The sequence below is a fragment of the Salvia miltiorrhiza genome, chromosome 7 (assembly GCF_028751815.1).
Source record: "Salvia miltiorrhiza cultivar Shanhuang (shh) chromosome 7, IMPLAD_Smil_shh, whole genome shotgun sequence".
Lineage (NCBI taxonomy): Eukaryota > Viridiplantae > Streptophyta > Magnoliopsida > Lamiales > Lamiaceae > Salvia > Salvia miltiorrhiza.
Window position 1 is genome coordinate 3,976,129 of NC_080393.1, and position 15,204 is coordinate 3,991,332.

Genomic DNA, 15,204 nt, shown 5'->3' on the forward strand with positions numbered 1-15,204 from the left:
TTTAGTTTAGTTTCTTTTTTTTATTTTTATGTACACAAGTATTAGCTACTATGAGTAGCTAGACAAGTTAGTCTCCTCCCTTGGGGAGTTTTTTATGAAATAAATTAAATTTTATATAATTCCTCTATAAACACTTTGTTTTTGTCCAACTATTCCGGGTTGAGTAAAAATATTTTCTTTATTTTTCCAACATATTATTTAGTCGGCACTTAGTGAAGGAGAAGGGTTGCAACCATCTCTTGCGAGTGTGTGGTTGGTGCGTGCCGGGTGGGCAGACGAGCCGTAAAACGCAACAAGACCGACTCCTGAAGAAGACCAGTCGACGAAGGTATAATGTTGGTTAAATTTAAGAATTATTTTGAAGTGTTACGGAAGCATGTTGGGCCTGATTAGGTCTGTTTAAGACTTTGTTTAATTTGAACATGAAATGGTTTAATGATGGATTCGTTGAGGATTGGTTGAGGGGTAGTTTTGGCATTAATGATGAGTTGGATATGGTTGATATGTGTTTTGTGGAAATGGGTATTTTTGATAGATAAGTTATGAAGGTGGGTATTTTAAATTTTGACCCATTTTAAATTTATATATAAAATTAAAATATTTAAAATTTCATATATTGAAGCCAATAAAAATTCGTACGACTCAAATTAGTGCAGTAAAGTTGTCACAAACGACAGTAAAAAAAAAACTCGCATCGGACACAAAACGACAAAAAACCAAAATTACAGAACAAAAAATAAACCAAAAGAAAAACAAAAAACTGGAAATGTGCAAGCAGATTGATAGCTATAAGAAGGGTACGTGGCAGTTATCAAGCACTACAAGTTACTGCGCTCTCTCTCTCTCTCTTCAAAACCCCCATCTCCTATTTATTTCCACCATCTTTCCGCCACCTCTCCTCCGCCGCCCTCCGCCGCAGCAACGGGAACATGAGATGGTAGGCCTAAGCGTAATCCTCGAAAACTACAGAGATCTCTCCGAAAAACGAAGCCCCCAAATCCTCAGCAAAGGCGCCATGATCAAACCTTCCTCTCCTTCTCTCTCTAACTACTCTCCTGCTTCTGGATTTCTCGAGAATTGTTTCCTCTGCCGGCACAAACTATTGCCAGGCAAAGACATCTTCATGTACAAGTAGGTTTCTTCTCTCTCTTAATTTTCCTCCTATTATAATCCATGCTACACTACTGATTTATTTTTTTATGTACATATTTGTAGAGGAGATAGGGCATTTTGCAGTGTGGAGTGCAGGTGCAAGCAGATTTTCATGGATGAGGAGGAGAGCTGCGAAAACAGTGGTTGTACGTTGGATTACACCTGTTCAGCGGCTGCCACGTCATCTCCGTCTTCTTCGTCGCCGTCGTCTTCCCGCAGCGGTAAGGGGGCGAGAGCTCGGGCAACAAACGCGTTTGCGTATTGAAGTGTGTTTTTCCGTTTCTGCCCTCGGTGGATAGCGTTTATGGCGTCTGTGCCCCTCCCTTTTTGAGCTCTATCTCGACGCTGCCGAGTGCGGTGCCAGGGACTGGTTTGTCATCTCATGTTAGCCCATGGGTTTTTGGTTTTCCACTGGTTTTTTCGCTGGCGGAGAAATTGGGGTTTTGGAATTTCTCAACTTCAAGGATGTTTTTGGAAGTTCACTTCTTATATATTTGAAAAACATTTTGGTTTGTTTATTTTTTTTTAGACCTAATTAATCCTTTAATTCTTTTACGTGATTGGCTTAATTTTAGTATTTATTTTATCCGTGCACGTTCGAAATTCCACCCCCGCTATGCATACTCTCTCGTGAGTGAAATGAAATACGAAATTGAGAATTGATTTGGTGAATAATTTGATTTAAGAAATTAACACAATGTTGTAATACGATATGGTGAAACTGCAGTCTGATTAGTGAGTTTCTTCCCTATTTTCTTGATTTAGGCGCATACTAGATAAAATTTTACTCCCTCCGTCCCATCACGACACAGTTTCCTTTTTGGTCTGTCCCACGAAGCATGCCACGATTTTAAAAATAGTAGTAAAAAATTTACCATTTATTCATATTTTAACTTTTTCACCTACCACACTTAACACATAAAATATCAATTTCTTAATTTCCGTACCGAAAAGAATTGTGTCATGCTTCATGGGACGTGGGACGGAGAGAGTAATATATGAATGTGTATATATTCGAATGCAAATAGTTATATTTATATTTATTATAATTAATCAAAAAAAATTAGTACTATTATGGAGTTTGCGACATGTGTGTATAAGGACACGTTTGTCGTCATCGTAAAATTGTGTGCTTCCTATTTTGCTTATGTTGTTATTTGTTATTTATTTCAAATTTTAATTCGTAGTATGTTTTGGTTGCCAGGTAATACTTGGTCTTGATGTACGGAGTAACTTATAGTGAAATTTATTGTTACGTTTAATAATTTGTCGAGTATACAATATTCATGCATATCTTATCTAATACTTACAAATGTATGATTCCCCCATAATAAATTGCTGCCATACTATGTTTGTATTATTGTATAAGTCGTGTGTATTTGATATCTTTATATATTATATTTTACTGAATTTGAGATAGCTAGGTTATATATTTTGATTTCTATATTGTTTTTATTTTTTATATTAAGAAATATATGTTCGAAACAGCTCCAAAAATTAATTTTTTATTAGTATTGCCTCAAGGAGTTCACTTTTTGTTATTGGAAAATATCCTTCAAGATGCAACATATATATGACTATTTGTTATTCAATCTTACGCACCTAGATAGAAAAATATAAAATCCGAAATGTAGCTATTGGAAAATATAAACAAAATTCAAATTAATCCACGGTGATCAAATAAACACCACAACAAAATCATTAAAATAAGAGTAATTTAATCATTAAACCACAAAAGTGGCCGTAGGTACTGTCTTGAAAAGAATGAAAGAGTAATATTTTATTACTCAAAGTGGCAATTATTAGCCATTTCCAAATGTTTATACTAGCTTAAACTGACACTTCTGGCTTCAACTCACCATAAATAAAACTCAGACAGACATGATAAGAACTTAATGCGTATCTTTTATTTTATTTAAACTCACGCTTGTGATCAAGGTTGATGTAGATAAAGATCCAATTAGTTTAATTCAAATCGACACTTATTAGTTATTAAGATATAACTAGTGGTTGAGGCACAATCCAATCAACACTGTAGAATTTTGAAGTATTCATAAATATCGCAAAAAAAATCAATTTAAACTCGAAATTTATTTGAATTATACTATTCAAGTTCGAACCCAATTAGATAAAGATAATAGTTTTAGATAAACATAGACCAATTAGAAAACAGAAAAATGAAGCCAAATAGCCAATAAGATGATTGTGAGCAGATGAGGAATTTCACTGGTCAGAAATTTAGAACTTCAAAGCACTATATGACTGTAACTTGGGACCAACTGTGAGATTTCTGTTACCAGAAAAACTTCTACTTTTCTCATACAGTCAAAAAAAATGGTGGAATAAGATTCGATTCTAACCAAAGTTAACCAATCAAAAATTGAAAGAAAAAAAAGTAAAAGAATATGTAAGATTGTCGACTTGAATTTTCCACCAAATTTCAATTCTTAGAATCGATCTAATTTTTATTGTCAATTCAAGAAGTTTTTTATTTTTTTTTTTTGAAATGAAACAAACAAATAAATTTAAAGTTCACACGATAGAAACTCAAATCTAAAAATGTTTGAGAGAAAACACCATTTTCAATTCTTTAAAGAAATGTTGAGAAAAAATGGGAAAGAAAAGAAGTTTAATTTGGTCGAAACCAATAACCACTTCAGTCCAAGCACACACATTCGGTCGTCGGTTCAGTTGAAATTTTCATGAAAAAAAAATGTTACTCTAAAAAAAAAGCTATTCTTGATCAACCCTAAAATGTTAGGTAGCAAACATATATTCTTGAAAACAGAATTTAATTCAAAAACAAGAGATCAATCGGATCGTAGAAGAAACACACAACAGAAAGACAGATCAAGCACACCCCTAGCCATTGCTCAAACCGATCAAACCAAGAATATACGAAGATAAGAAGAGCGCGTAGCATGAACTCTTGCCTGCTACTATACAGAAGCAGAGATTTCTTGTAAATTACTTTTCCCATTCTCATCTTCAAGAACAACGAGCAAACATTGCAAGACGGACAAGAAACCAGTGGGAATGAACGACACCTTAGTGTCAATGCAGTAAGTTCACACAAAATATACAAGAGTTGAGGGAGTTTTCCATGGATAAAGATATGTGAATGATGATACATACAAAAAGCAAGGCGACGGCTATGACATAATCATCTTATGTTCTTCATCATTCGTCATTGTCCGTCTCCATTCAAGTCACTATTGCACGGCTCAGCCAGATTTGAAGAGGAGTACAGCTTTGGAGTCCAAATAGAAGTAGACAAAGTGATTCGTTTCGTGAGTTACATAAGAACCTAAATGGACAAATAGGTGAAGACAAATTAGAGTGCATTTGTCTAAAGATAATACCTAATCCAAAATCATTGTTTCTGTAATATTTTATATGTAAACATATGAGGTGGAAAGATAATACTAGATGCGTAGCAGGTGTAATGACGTAAGAAATGCTGGTAGGTGATCAGGATTTCATCCTATGACATATGGAAAACATCCTGCTGTAACAAACTATACCAGCTTGTTCCATCTGATCTCGATTTTTCTCAGTACCAATGATACAGAAGTAAAATAATTGAGAAATAAAATGAAAGAAATCAAGATACTCATTTTTTCTCGGATCGCTTTCTAGGTAAAAGAGATTCAGAAACCAAGGATGTCTTATTAAAGTTCTGACGAACGATATTCTGACAAGACGAATAACTTGTATGAAAGGACGGTCATGTTATTTACTACTACAGAAAAAAAAAAAAAAAAAAAAAAGTTCCTGTATAACTAAATTATGGATGACTCAATGAAAATTATGGGCACAATTATGCATCTATGGAACCGGTAAAGAAAATGTAAGATATCGTTCTCTGAGGAGTGATGCAAGAAACAAACTCGTACATAATGGTAAGAACTTCAAATATCAAAAACAGCCTTACTCAAGAAACACAAGATGAAGCAAAAGGTCCCATAGTCAATGTGTTAAAGCTATAAGATCAAAAGCAAAAACAAAGACAAAAACGCAGTGCAATTTACAGTTGCTAGGAAGTCTATTCCAATATACAAAAGTGCGGCAGTCTATCTTCTACTTTATTCATACCAATTCAACATATGTTCTAAAGTAACCATGTAATCGATCAATTCCAAAGCTTCCAATTGATATTTCTACACAACATGCTTTCTTGTAAGCAATAGTGCTTTTACGTAAATTAACTAGGGAAATCATCAATTTACTAGTACTATATCCTATACAAGGGGTAATAAGAAATATATAGAGAAGTGAAACCCAAAATTATCTAAGAGGGGTGTTTATGTTGAGTTGGATTTACAAGGATTGAGTAGTTGAATGATTACACAGTCCAACTTGCACAAAATTGTTTGATCAATCAAAGTATGTGATGGAGTAGCCTATATTACTTTTATCTATCCTAACGATCACACAACTACTCCAGCTAGAAAGTGGAATTTGAAGACTTGAGATACACATGCCACAAAATGAAAATAGTACGAAGATCAATAAAATTCCCGAAAGAGGAAGATCAATTCTTCGTCATTTTGATACATGCTTCTTAAGACTCTAGACGATGCTCAAAATGCATTTTTACTAGTCCACTCCTCCAATATAAACAAAGATCTTCGTCAATACACACAAGTCCCATCCATCTACCTCACACGATATCAACTATAAAGTAAAAGAAAGTTTCTTTCCACCACAATTTTCCTTCCGGAAAACAACTGAATCAAGCTTCTTAATGCAAGAAGAATATTGACCGAAATTAGAATACCTAATCAAATTTTCTCCTGCTCGTTGCCAATCACAAACACCTTAACCAAGCTGTCGTTCTTGCATACATCAAATCAACAGATCCAACTCACAAACACCAACATCGAGCTCTAAGACTCTAGCTCAAAAATTAGGCGCAAATGAACATATAACGAAACAGCTTAACAAGTCCCCTTTCCTAAATCAGACTAGTCATAAGATTACAAGAAAAGGGAGCAACTAAAATGCAAAATTTCAACTTTTATCATCTACTCAACGCGATGACTACAGAGGAAATTGTAATCTCGACCTAATTAAACTTTCAAATGTGTAACCGGGGCCCTATGTGAGCCTATACTAGATCCAAAATAAGGTGAAAACACAACCGAAATCAAACAACTCATCAAACCATAGCTGAGCTGAAACAAGCAAATGGAGTATAACAAACAATCAAGCCATTAACAGAAACACTCACGATCATTCTAGAATCTTAATCATTATTCAATGCAATTAAGCAATAAACGAGAGGATAGACAGGCAATTTTGATTACCGAAATTCTTGCCAACGATGCAATGCCAAGTTGGGCCGTATTTTTTGTCGAACATCTTCTTTATGTGCTCCGCCACATCCTTCTCTACACTAAACTTCTCAAACGCCTATGAAAAATTCACCAAAGTTTTACAAGTATGAAAAAAGCACATAGAAGAAGACTAGAGAGAGGAGGGATTACGCCAATGGCAATGTCAACAGCTTCTTTCTGCACGTCCTCCTTCATGTCTGCACTCTTAATGATGACTTTCTTGCTGGGATTCGATCCGGAGGAAGACTTCCGATCCTCGGCGGAGGAGATGAGCGGCGCCGCCGCCCCACCGCCGTTCCTCTTCGTCTCTTCACTCATTTTTTCTTTGGTGGGACTTGACTCCCTCTCCTCAATTGAAGATGAAAAAATCGATCTTCTCCTCAAATTGAAATCTTCAGCAAGAGAGAGAAAGGGTGTGGGTGTGTGGTGTCTGATTTGTATAAAGCTGGTTTTCTTAATCGGCTGACGGGGGTTTTGGTTTTGGAATTTCTGCTTTTTCACTCTTTTTAAGAAATTCAATTTTATTTTATTTTATTTTTCTATTCTTCTTCAATCACGCACTATACGTTTGACTCTCCCTTTGACTCTTGAGCTGACCCTGTTATCCACTTTGACAGTCAAAATGGTCAAACTCTTAGTAAAGGGTCCAAAAAAAAAAAACAAATTCAAACTGAGTTGAAACGAACCATATCATATTGAAATTAGTTCGGGTTTGAAACTTAAAACCGAACTTGAAAAAGAATCAAATCGAAATATATAGGTAAAATAATATTTGAGCATTTTCATATGTACTTAACTATTTATAGGTAAATGGAATATTATTTACATATTTTTCTATTTGAACACTTCTATTTACAAAATAGCCTACACCTACTACATGTTTTTGCCATAAAATCTATTCTTGGGGATACTTTCCCAAGTGGAAGCAACAATTTTACCTAATGCAAAGTAAATTCCACATAAACACATCACTTAAAAGCAAAATAGAACCAGGCGGTGGGCCACATAAGATCCAGAGTGTTGAAAAATATGGAAACGTTGCGTGCTAAGAGCATCCGCAATGGGGTTCCTTGATAGCCTACTTGATAGTGGTTGTGTTATTGAGTATGTAGTGCTGCATTGGAGTTCCTTGATAGCCTACTTGATTTTTTTAGTTTTTAAAAAGGAGAGAGAAATTTTTAAAGAGAAGAAGAGAATTAAAAAAAAAAAAAAAAATTGCACTCGGGCATACTTGATAACTCGAGTAGCACTCACTTGCAACGGCTACTCGAGTGCAATACTCGAGTTTGAGTAAGCTATCGAGGATAGCGTTACTCATGCTCTAATGTACCAAAAATTAAGAAAACGTGACATTATTAGAGAGAGAGAGAAAAATTGAGTATTATAACAAAATAGGTGTTTTTTTCAATATAATAGTATCAATTGTTCTTTACACAGTAGCTCGAGCAGCAACGTTCCTGTTAGTAACTTAGTACAAGAACCTGAAGCATTCCTGCAGCATATACATAATCAGCATTCAAGAAATCTGCATTTTGCTACACTTCTTCATCAGAGTCTTGCACTACTCGGCTCGTCTTCGCCCTCTTTACTTGATGGAGCGCTGCTTCCTCCTCGTCCTTGTCCTCAGAGTCTTGCATTACTGGGCTAGTCTGCGCCCTCTCTACTTGATGGAGCGCTGTTTCCTCCTCGTCCTCGTCCTCACCCTCCGTGTCATCCGCAGCCAAAGGGCTGCCACATTTAGGCGAACCACCATCTCCTTCGTTGCCGCTCCCAGGCTCTTCAGATGATTTGTGTGCAGCAGAATGATCGCGGTCTGCTTCTTCCTGGTTCAGGTTTTGTTCCTCAGGTTCATCATCACGTGGCTCGAGAATCTTGAAGTCCCTAGACGTGCTCCGTTTGGCATGTCTCAACAGATTGACTTTGGTGATTTTGCTAAGCTGGATGAGATACTTCTCGTAGTCTTCGATCTGGAAAATCAAGTCGGGGATGCATCTGTTTTCCCTCTTGATTTTGTTGACTATTCCTTTACTAATGTTGCTGCTCTCTTGTTGATTCTGCAAACAAGAAAGCAACGCACCAAACCATTTGAAAATGTAATTCCCACTAATATTTGCAGACAATTCTGTAATTAATGCACATACCTGCTGCATTTTAGCAACAAAACCATAAATAGGTGCTGTTAATTTCCTACAAGTTGTTTCCACCAGCCTTTGGTACTTGGGACTGGGTAACAGTTGCTTGCACCCCTTGGGAGCAATTCGGAGCTTCGAGATTCGTGCTAGATTCTTGTAAAATTTTGCAGCCAGTTTCAGTAAATATTCTGCTTGAGGGTCTGCAGTTTTTACAGGGAGTTAGAGAAGAAGACAGATCTACAGACAAAACAATTGAGAGTTCGATATCATGAATAGCATTCCACGTACCCTTTAGGTTCATGGCAACGAAATGTGATAGCACTTGCACGACAGCTTCTGCTCTCGAATATAATACCTCTTCCGCTGCTACTTCTGGAGCCTCTTTTCCAGTTTGATATGAAGAAATACCTTTCTGAGTAGCCGTATTGCATGTCTTCAGCCTTATCATAATCCAGTCCATGTCAGCAATGGATGATTCAACAGACTGCAGTATAGTTGTAGAAATTGCAGCACTGGTTGATTTTCTTATGATAGGGAAGGTTTCAGATTTATCTACAGGATCAGTACCCTGAGAGCCTACAACTCGTACGAGCTCTGCAGCCATATTCTCGGCAATAACCAAGTCCGCCGGAGGTGAGGTTAAAGTGAAAGCAATGAAGACCAAAGATTTTGCAACCTTTGAGTTCGATACATCACTTCTCCTGCAGAGTTGTATCGCCAAGGATCCGACAAGGTTCCTCCTTTCTTCGGGCAACTTCTTGCCAATCATCAGCACCATGTCACATAAAATCTGAGAATACAGGCATCTGTTTAATGGTATATAACAAACGTAACAAAGTACTAGAAACACAAACAAATAGCATCTCTTTGAGGAGATGAGCAATTTCATATAATATAGGCTTTTAACCTAGCATCACTCGGGAGTTTCATATAATTAATCTCTTCAACATGGACGGCATAATAAGATAAATAAAGCACAGTGCATTTACCTCAGCTTCACGGGAGAAAGAGAAGTCAAGGAACTCAATAAGTAGTGGCTTTATGCTCTTGAGGAATAACTCTTTGCTTTTTGTGTTCTGGTCATCAATTCCTTCAGCTAGCTTGCATTCATCAGTGCAACAGGCACCCGCAGCAACATTTTCCTCACGCTGAAATGTTGATACCAAGTAATCAATCAAACCTGAATACTTTGTGCTGGACAAACTAACCTCGATTATGTTTTTCAAACAGAGCAAGGCCAAATGAATATTTTCCTTTCTACATTCAACATCTTTTTGTCCCTTTGCTTCTTTCTTGCTAAGATCCATCTCAGACTTTGGCACTGACTTGAGAGAGAAAATTATGTCCAGCAGTGGAGGCCCAAGAAGCTTAATTTCACCATAAATCAACGTCTTGAATGGATCATCTTTTCCCGTGAGAGAGAAGAATTTGAGTTGACGAAAGCACATATGTAATACTCTAGAAAGAATTTTTGAACCAAGAACCCGTGCGTTTCCAGAGGAAGGTTGGCTGTTTCTCTGTGAGGCTGCACCATTCTTAGAATTTTCAAGTTTCCATGACTCTAGTGAAAGTTGCAAGAGAAGATGGATGCTTGAAGTTGCCAAAAGAGGAGTTCGATCTGGAGAATGCTTTGCGCAGCCTAAAGCAAGTTTATCAGCAGCATCACTGGCACTAGGTCGTATCATTGGTTTTTTAGCTCCGCTGCCATGCCTAGAATTAGATGTATATTTATCCACAAACTCATGAATCTCAACAAACTGAGAAAGCTCCGTTTCCAGTTCCACTTTTTGTACATTAACAGCTTTGACCAACTCAGTAACAATATTATTCATCACAACCTCAATAATCCCTAATAAAAGTTTAGCAGAACACTTCCTTTTTTCTTCTTCTATTGGGGTAGAGCCTGAATCTTGTTTCTTGCCCAGCAGACCTAACTAATACAAATTGAAGCGACTTACATAATGAAGAACATTAGCATGGGAGCAAGTCAGGACGTAGAAAACAATTAGAAGCCAGTAAGCAAATAGAACTAGAGAAAAACACCTGCAATTCCAACAATAAAGAATGAAACGACTCGATATTTTCCTTGCAAAAAAGACATGCGCGCTCTTACGGGCATTGGACCAATACAAACCACAAGAAATACACAATTTATTTGATAGCAATAACAACAGACTCATTGACTTGATTACTTGTGATATTGCACCAAAAGAATACCTTCCAAATTCCCATTTCTCAGAAACTTCCGGATCTGTGCTAAAGCATTTGAGAATGACTCTCCAGAAAAATTTCTCCCCGCCTGATAATTGTTGTGCCAATGAATGTCAATTACAAGAAAGAGAACTAGTAATTTAAACCAGTTGAAAGATATTCACTCACCTCATTGTCCTGAGAGATGGAGAAGCCAAAACAAGGGAGTGATTCTGAAGGTTGATCAGATCTATTTTGTGGTTGAAGAAGAAGAATCCAAGAGACACAAAAGAGAAGGCAGTCCAGTGGCTCTTCAATACAAAATTTCCCGTTTTCTAGTTTGACACATTGATCAATGTTCAACTGAAGCTCGTCATTCTAGACAGATATATGTTAACAAATAAAGTCAACTCATGGGACAAGAAAAAGCGATTTTGCCTGAAATCTTGTAGGAAAGTACAAATGGATATTACTCTCAAGAAGGTTTACCAGGATAGCAAGATTACTAGCTATTTCCTGTAGATGAATACCTCTTTGTAAAACCGCTGGAAGTGGGAGAGTAAAAGGTCAAAAATGGTGCCTGCACTTAGAGGATCCACCACAACAAGCTTCATCATACCATGGTAAACATTTTCCCGGACATTTGCCTGGTTACAGGATTAAACAATAATTTAAACTTGGAGGATATGGTGACCCTTTACTTTAGACCGAGATTGGTCATTTTGACAAAACTAAAAAAGGCATGTTGCATCAAACTACACAAATTTAGATGCAAATAGACTGCTAAAAAATCTCAAACAGTTGAATAAATTCACTTGGGAAAAGTACAAAAATTGAAGCTACTTAACATGCCTTCACTTTGGTGGTTGAAGTAATACTACCACTTACATTAGAACACAGAATTGGTTCAGAGTATCTGAAAGAAGGAAAAATAAAGTATCTGAATCAAAACTCAATGAACCATTGAAATGAACCTGCTGATAAAGGCATCGTTGCAGCAAACCACTGAGCTCTTGGAAAAGGTTTGCTCTAGTTGCATGAGGTTTTTCAGCTTGCTGGCTGCAACTGGCCTGGCTGCTTGATTCTTGAAAAGAAAAAAGTCCATCTGGCTTTGATTGTTTCTCTGCTGAAAGAAGGTCAAAAATGGCACTACATGCTGCAAGACGAACTGAATTTTCTCGTCTAAACATAGCCTTCCTTAGAACCAATATAGTGTAATCCTGCATGGTTAGATTACAGATGGAAATTAAATTAGCATTTGTAACATCGATATAAAATTATCAAAGAAAATACATAGGCTTCACTAATCACTAACCCATAATTTTCTAAAAAGCTTATTGAATATGCTAATCTCTACAAATATCTTGTTTCACGATCCACTTAGCAGTTAGCTTTTAGTTACAAGAGTTGAAAATGTGTCTATGTAACATGATAGATGCTGCAGTTTTTGGCTGAACCACATGTTGCAAAATAAGTACCTGAAGATCACGACTAAACTTCATAAGAGGGAGTAGAACAGTAACAAGATTATAGGAAGTCCCGCCATCCATAAATGTGAAATAATCCAGCATTTCTTTCAAATGAGACATGTGTTCCAACATTGGGTGTGGATGAACCTGGACCAAGTATACAAGCAATCTAGAAGTAGTAAAAAGAAAATGAGCTTAAGAGCAAGCAACACAAACCAAAAGGCTGAATATAAAGCTAAGAAGTTTCACCTTGTTATGGGGAAGCATTTTTCAGGTTTCATAGACAGGACATGGTATTTGCATTGCTCAATTATCTGCAAATGTAATTAGCTCAGTATAATGTTCTACTGTGCCGTGCTTATATTAACTTAAAAGTAAATGAATACCATGAATGAATATAGAAAATATTAGCTTGTATATCTCAGAAATCACATTTTCAAAATTTGGTGTTCTGTGAAGATGCTTCGAATCCAGAAAAGCTCCCTATTTAAGAACCAAAAGCAGAAACGGCAGCACCTCATGTCATTGCAGCAATATTACACTAAAACACTAACCTCATTCCTTGACATATCATGCACTTCGAACAAACATTTCAGTACTTGTGTACCTAGCTCCTCTGTACCCAAAAGACCATCAGATTTTGATATTTCTTTCTGGGTTCCCTCTTCTACTCCATGAAGCAATCCAAACCCCAATTGAACTATACTGGGTACGATATGCTCTCTTCCATAGTGGCTTCCATTCACCTACAAAAAGAGGGCATAAAATTGTTAGAAAAGAAGAAATGATTTATACAATATATAGACATCCAGACAAAAAAAAGTCAAAATCATTGCTAAAAAGTAAGAAAATAAAAAGATCATGAGCCTGGTGTCTAGTCCAAAATAATTACTGTTTCAGACAAATATTCTTATTATTTTAGGCATTTAGGCGAGGACCATTCTTCTTACGAAGTCAAAAAAGAAAAGGTGTGCCAAGAACAAATCAGGAATGCACATGAAAGCATGAAGAAGATCTCCAGTAGCTGGATACATATCACAAGAAACTGCTCAAAATATGATTATTTTGTTCATTAAATGGTTCCCCGCATTCATAAGGTTGATTAGACACCAAGTCCAGAAACTTACTCTATGTACAATTGAGGTATTATTTCCCAAAATTAGCATAATATAAAGGCAAAAGTAGCTCACAGCTTTCAGGATAGCCTTTTCTATTGCTCGAGCATTCTCCAGATACTCCTCCTTCAATTCATCTGATAGCCATCTGCAGACTCTGAAGCAAAAAAAAATGGGGCATAGAAATAATTATACAATAATGAGAATCAATCGAAGTTCATCAATCTTGAAAACAATCTACGCATAATATTGATCAGCATTGTTCTGAAGCTGATATGTTCAAACTTGACAGATCCTATCATAATTCTGATAAAATCTTGTATACATCTTACGTCGTTAATGTGTTGATCTACAAGTCTATCTACACTTGGTATTTAAGGTGATACATGAGTGCAAAGATATCAGCATGAAAATATCTATACACTAGAGCAACATCAGAAGCAGAGAGCATATGTAAAGATCATAGAAAGAATAGCAAGAGCTAAACACTCACTTGGCAAACTTATAATCTTTGTAAGCATTAAACAATGCCGTTTTTAGAATGCCAATTGCACTATCGCTGAACCTCCTGATTCTGGCAACAGACAACAAAACTGTAACAGTAAAATGATTGAAAGCCCTAGAATCCGACCTCACCAGCCCCAAAACCTCCAGCCCCAAAGATGGATCCTGCTTAACTGCGAAATTTACATGAAGCAAGACTGTGCCTTCTACTTGCTTCATCACCGAACCGGCCTTATTCGCACCCCCAAAATACAATACAATCCCTTCAATCACCTCCCTCTTCCCAAACCCTTTAGCAGCCAGCACCAGCAACTGATAAACCAGCCCAGGCAAATCCTGCATTTCGACGTCTTCCCTCATTTTCCCAAATATCTTTTGCAGGAAATCTCTCTTCCTAACTTTATCAATAGACGAAGCGAAATCCCGTACAATCTCCACCATTTTGATCAACAAAACATTACTCCAATCACACTCAATCACAGCATCTATAACTGAGCTCACGTACTCTACAGGCTTATCGATTTCACTCGAGATCCTAACCAATTCGATGCACTTCGGCAGGAGAATCAACACCTGTGCATCGTCCAAATCGCTAATTTGGGGGAAATACGATATAACTACATCAACGACTTCGGGAATTTTCTTAACTTCAATGGTGTCGAGGTGCCCCACGAATTGCTGGATAATTGATAAGGAGTTGCGGTCGTGTGGAATTTTGTTAGAAGTGAAGAGAGAGAGATAGGCGTGGAGGACCGCGGGGAGGAGGGAAGATAGTGCGGCGCAGGGGTGGTGTGAGATGAGGGAAATGAGGGAGGAGACGTAGTCGGAGACTGCGGCGGAGGAGTCGCCGGCCACGGCCGCGCGTGAGTGGAGAAAGGAGAGGAGAATTGGGTGTGATGACTCGGCGAGAAGGAAAGGCGGGAGCTGGGAGGAAACGGGATTGAGGTGGTGGTGGTGTTGAGCGAGTGAGATGATTTCGGTGTCTGTCAGTGGTGGCGGTTGCGGCGGAGAGTGGAGAGCGCCGGTGGAGCTTTCCGGCGAGCGCATGGCGACGCGCGGCGTTAGATTTGAGCGGGAAGAGTTGGGGGGGAAATGTGTGAAAATCAGTAGTACTAGTATTTCTTTTTGTTTTTGTGAAATACGTAGTAAATTCAATTAATGAAATTTAACGATAAACTATTGTTAATTAATTGTCGCAATAAAAATAACTGTGAATAGGAGAATCTACCCACTTTTATAACATGTCTTACAAAACTACCCACCCAAACCCAAAGTCAAAAAGTCAAAGCCTGACATGCTTGGT

At 37.3% G+C, this 15,204-nt stretch overlaps 3 protein-coding genes across 3 annotated transcripts; 1 reads left to right on the forward strand and 2 right to left on the reverse strand.

The window, feature by feature from the left end:
* Positions 1-768: 768 nt before the first annotated feature.
* On the forward strand, positions 769-1,670 carry LOC130991925 (FCS-Like Zinc finger 15). The gene is made up of 2 exons (XM_057916379.1): positions 769-1,131; positions 1,216-1,670. The coding sequence occupies exons 1-2, from the start codon at positions 935-937 to the stop codon at positions 1,415-1,417; spliced, it is 399 nt and encodes a 132-aa protein (XP_057772362.1). The 5' UTR covers positions 769-934; the 3' UTR covers positions 1,418-1,670.
* A 2,438-nt stretch (positions 1,671-4,108) lies between these two features.
* LOC130991931 (uncharacterized) lies at positions 4,109-7,009 on the reverse strand. Its single transcript, XM_057916387.1, has 3 exons — positions 6,642-7,009; positions 6,462-6,567; positions 4,109-4,459 (listed from the first exon to the last, which is right to left on the reverse strand). Exons 1-3 carry the CDS (start codon positions 6,807-6,809, stop codon positions 4,377-4,379), a joined length of 357 nt encoding a protein of 118 aa, XP_057772370.1. The 5' UTR covers positions 6,810-7,009; the 3' UTR covers positions 4,109-4,376.
* An 821-nt stretch (positions 7,010-7,830) lies between these two features.
* On the reverse strand, positions 7,831-15,014 carry LOC130991756 (uncharacterized). Its single transcript, XM_057916137.1, has 13 exons — positions 13,891-15,014; positions 13,473-13,554; positions 12,837-13,028; positions 12,532-12,596; positions 12,292-12,451; positions 11,788-12,033; positions 11,344-11,460; positions 11,003-11,191; positions 10,841-10,922; positions 9,613-10,553; positions 8,912-9,413; positions 8,633-8,823; positions 7,831-8,545 (listed from the first exon to the last, which is right to left on the reverse strand). The coding sequence occupies exons 1-13, from the start codon at positions 14,946-14,948 to the stop codon at positions 8,027-8,029; spliced, it is 4,344 nt and encodes a 1,447-aa protein (XP_057772120.1). The 5' UTR covers positions 14,949-15,014; the 3' UTR covers positions 7,831-8,026.
* Positions 15,015-15,204: the final 190 nt, after the last annotated feature.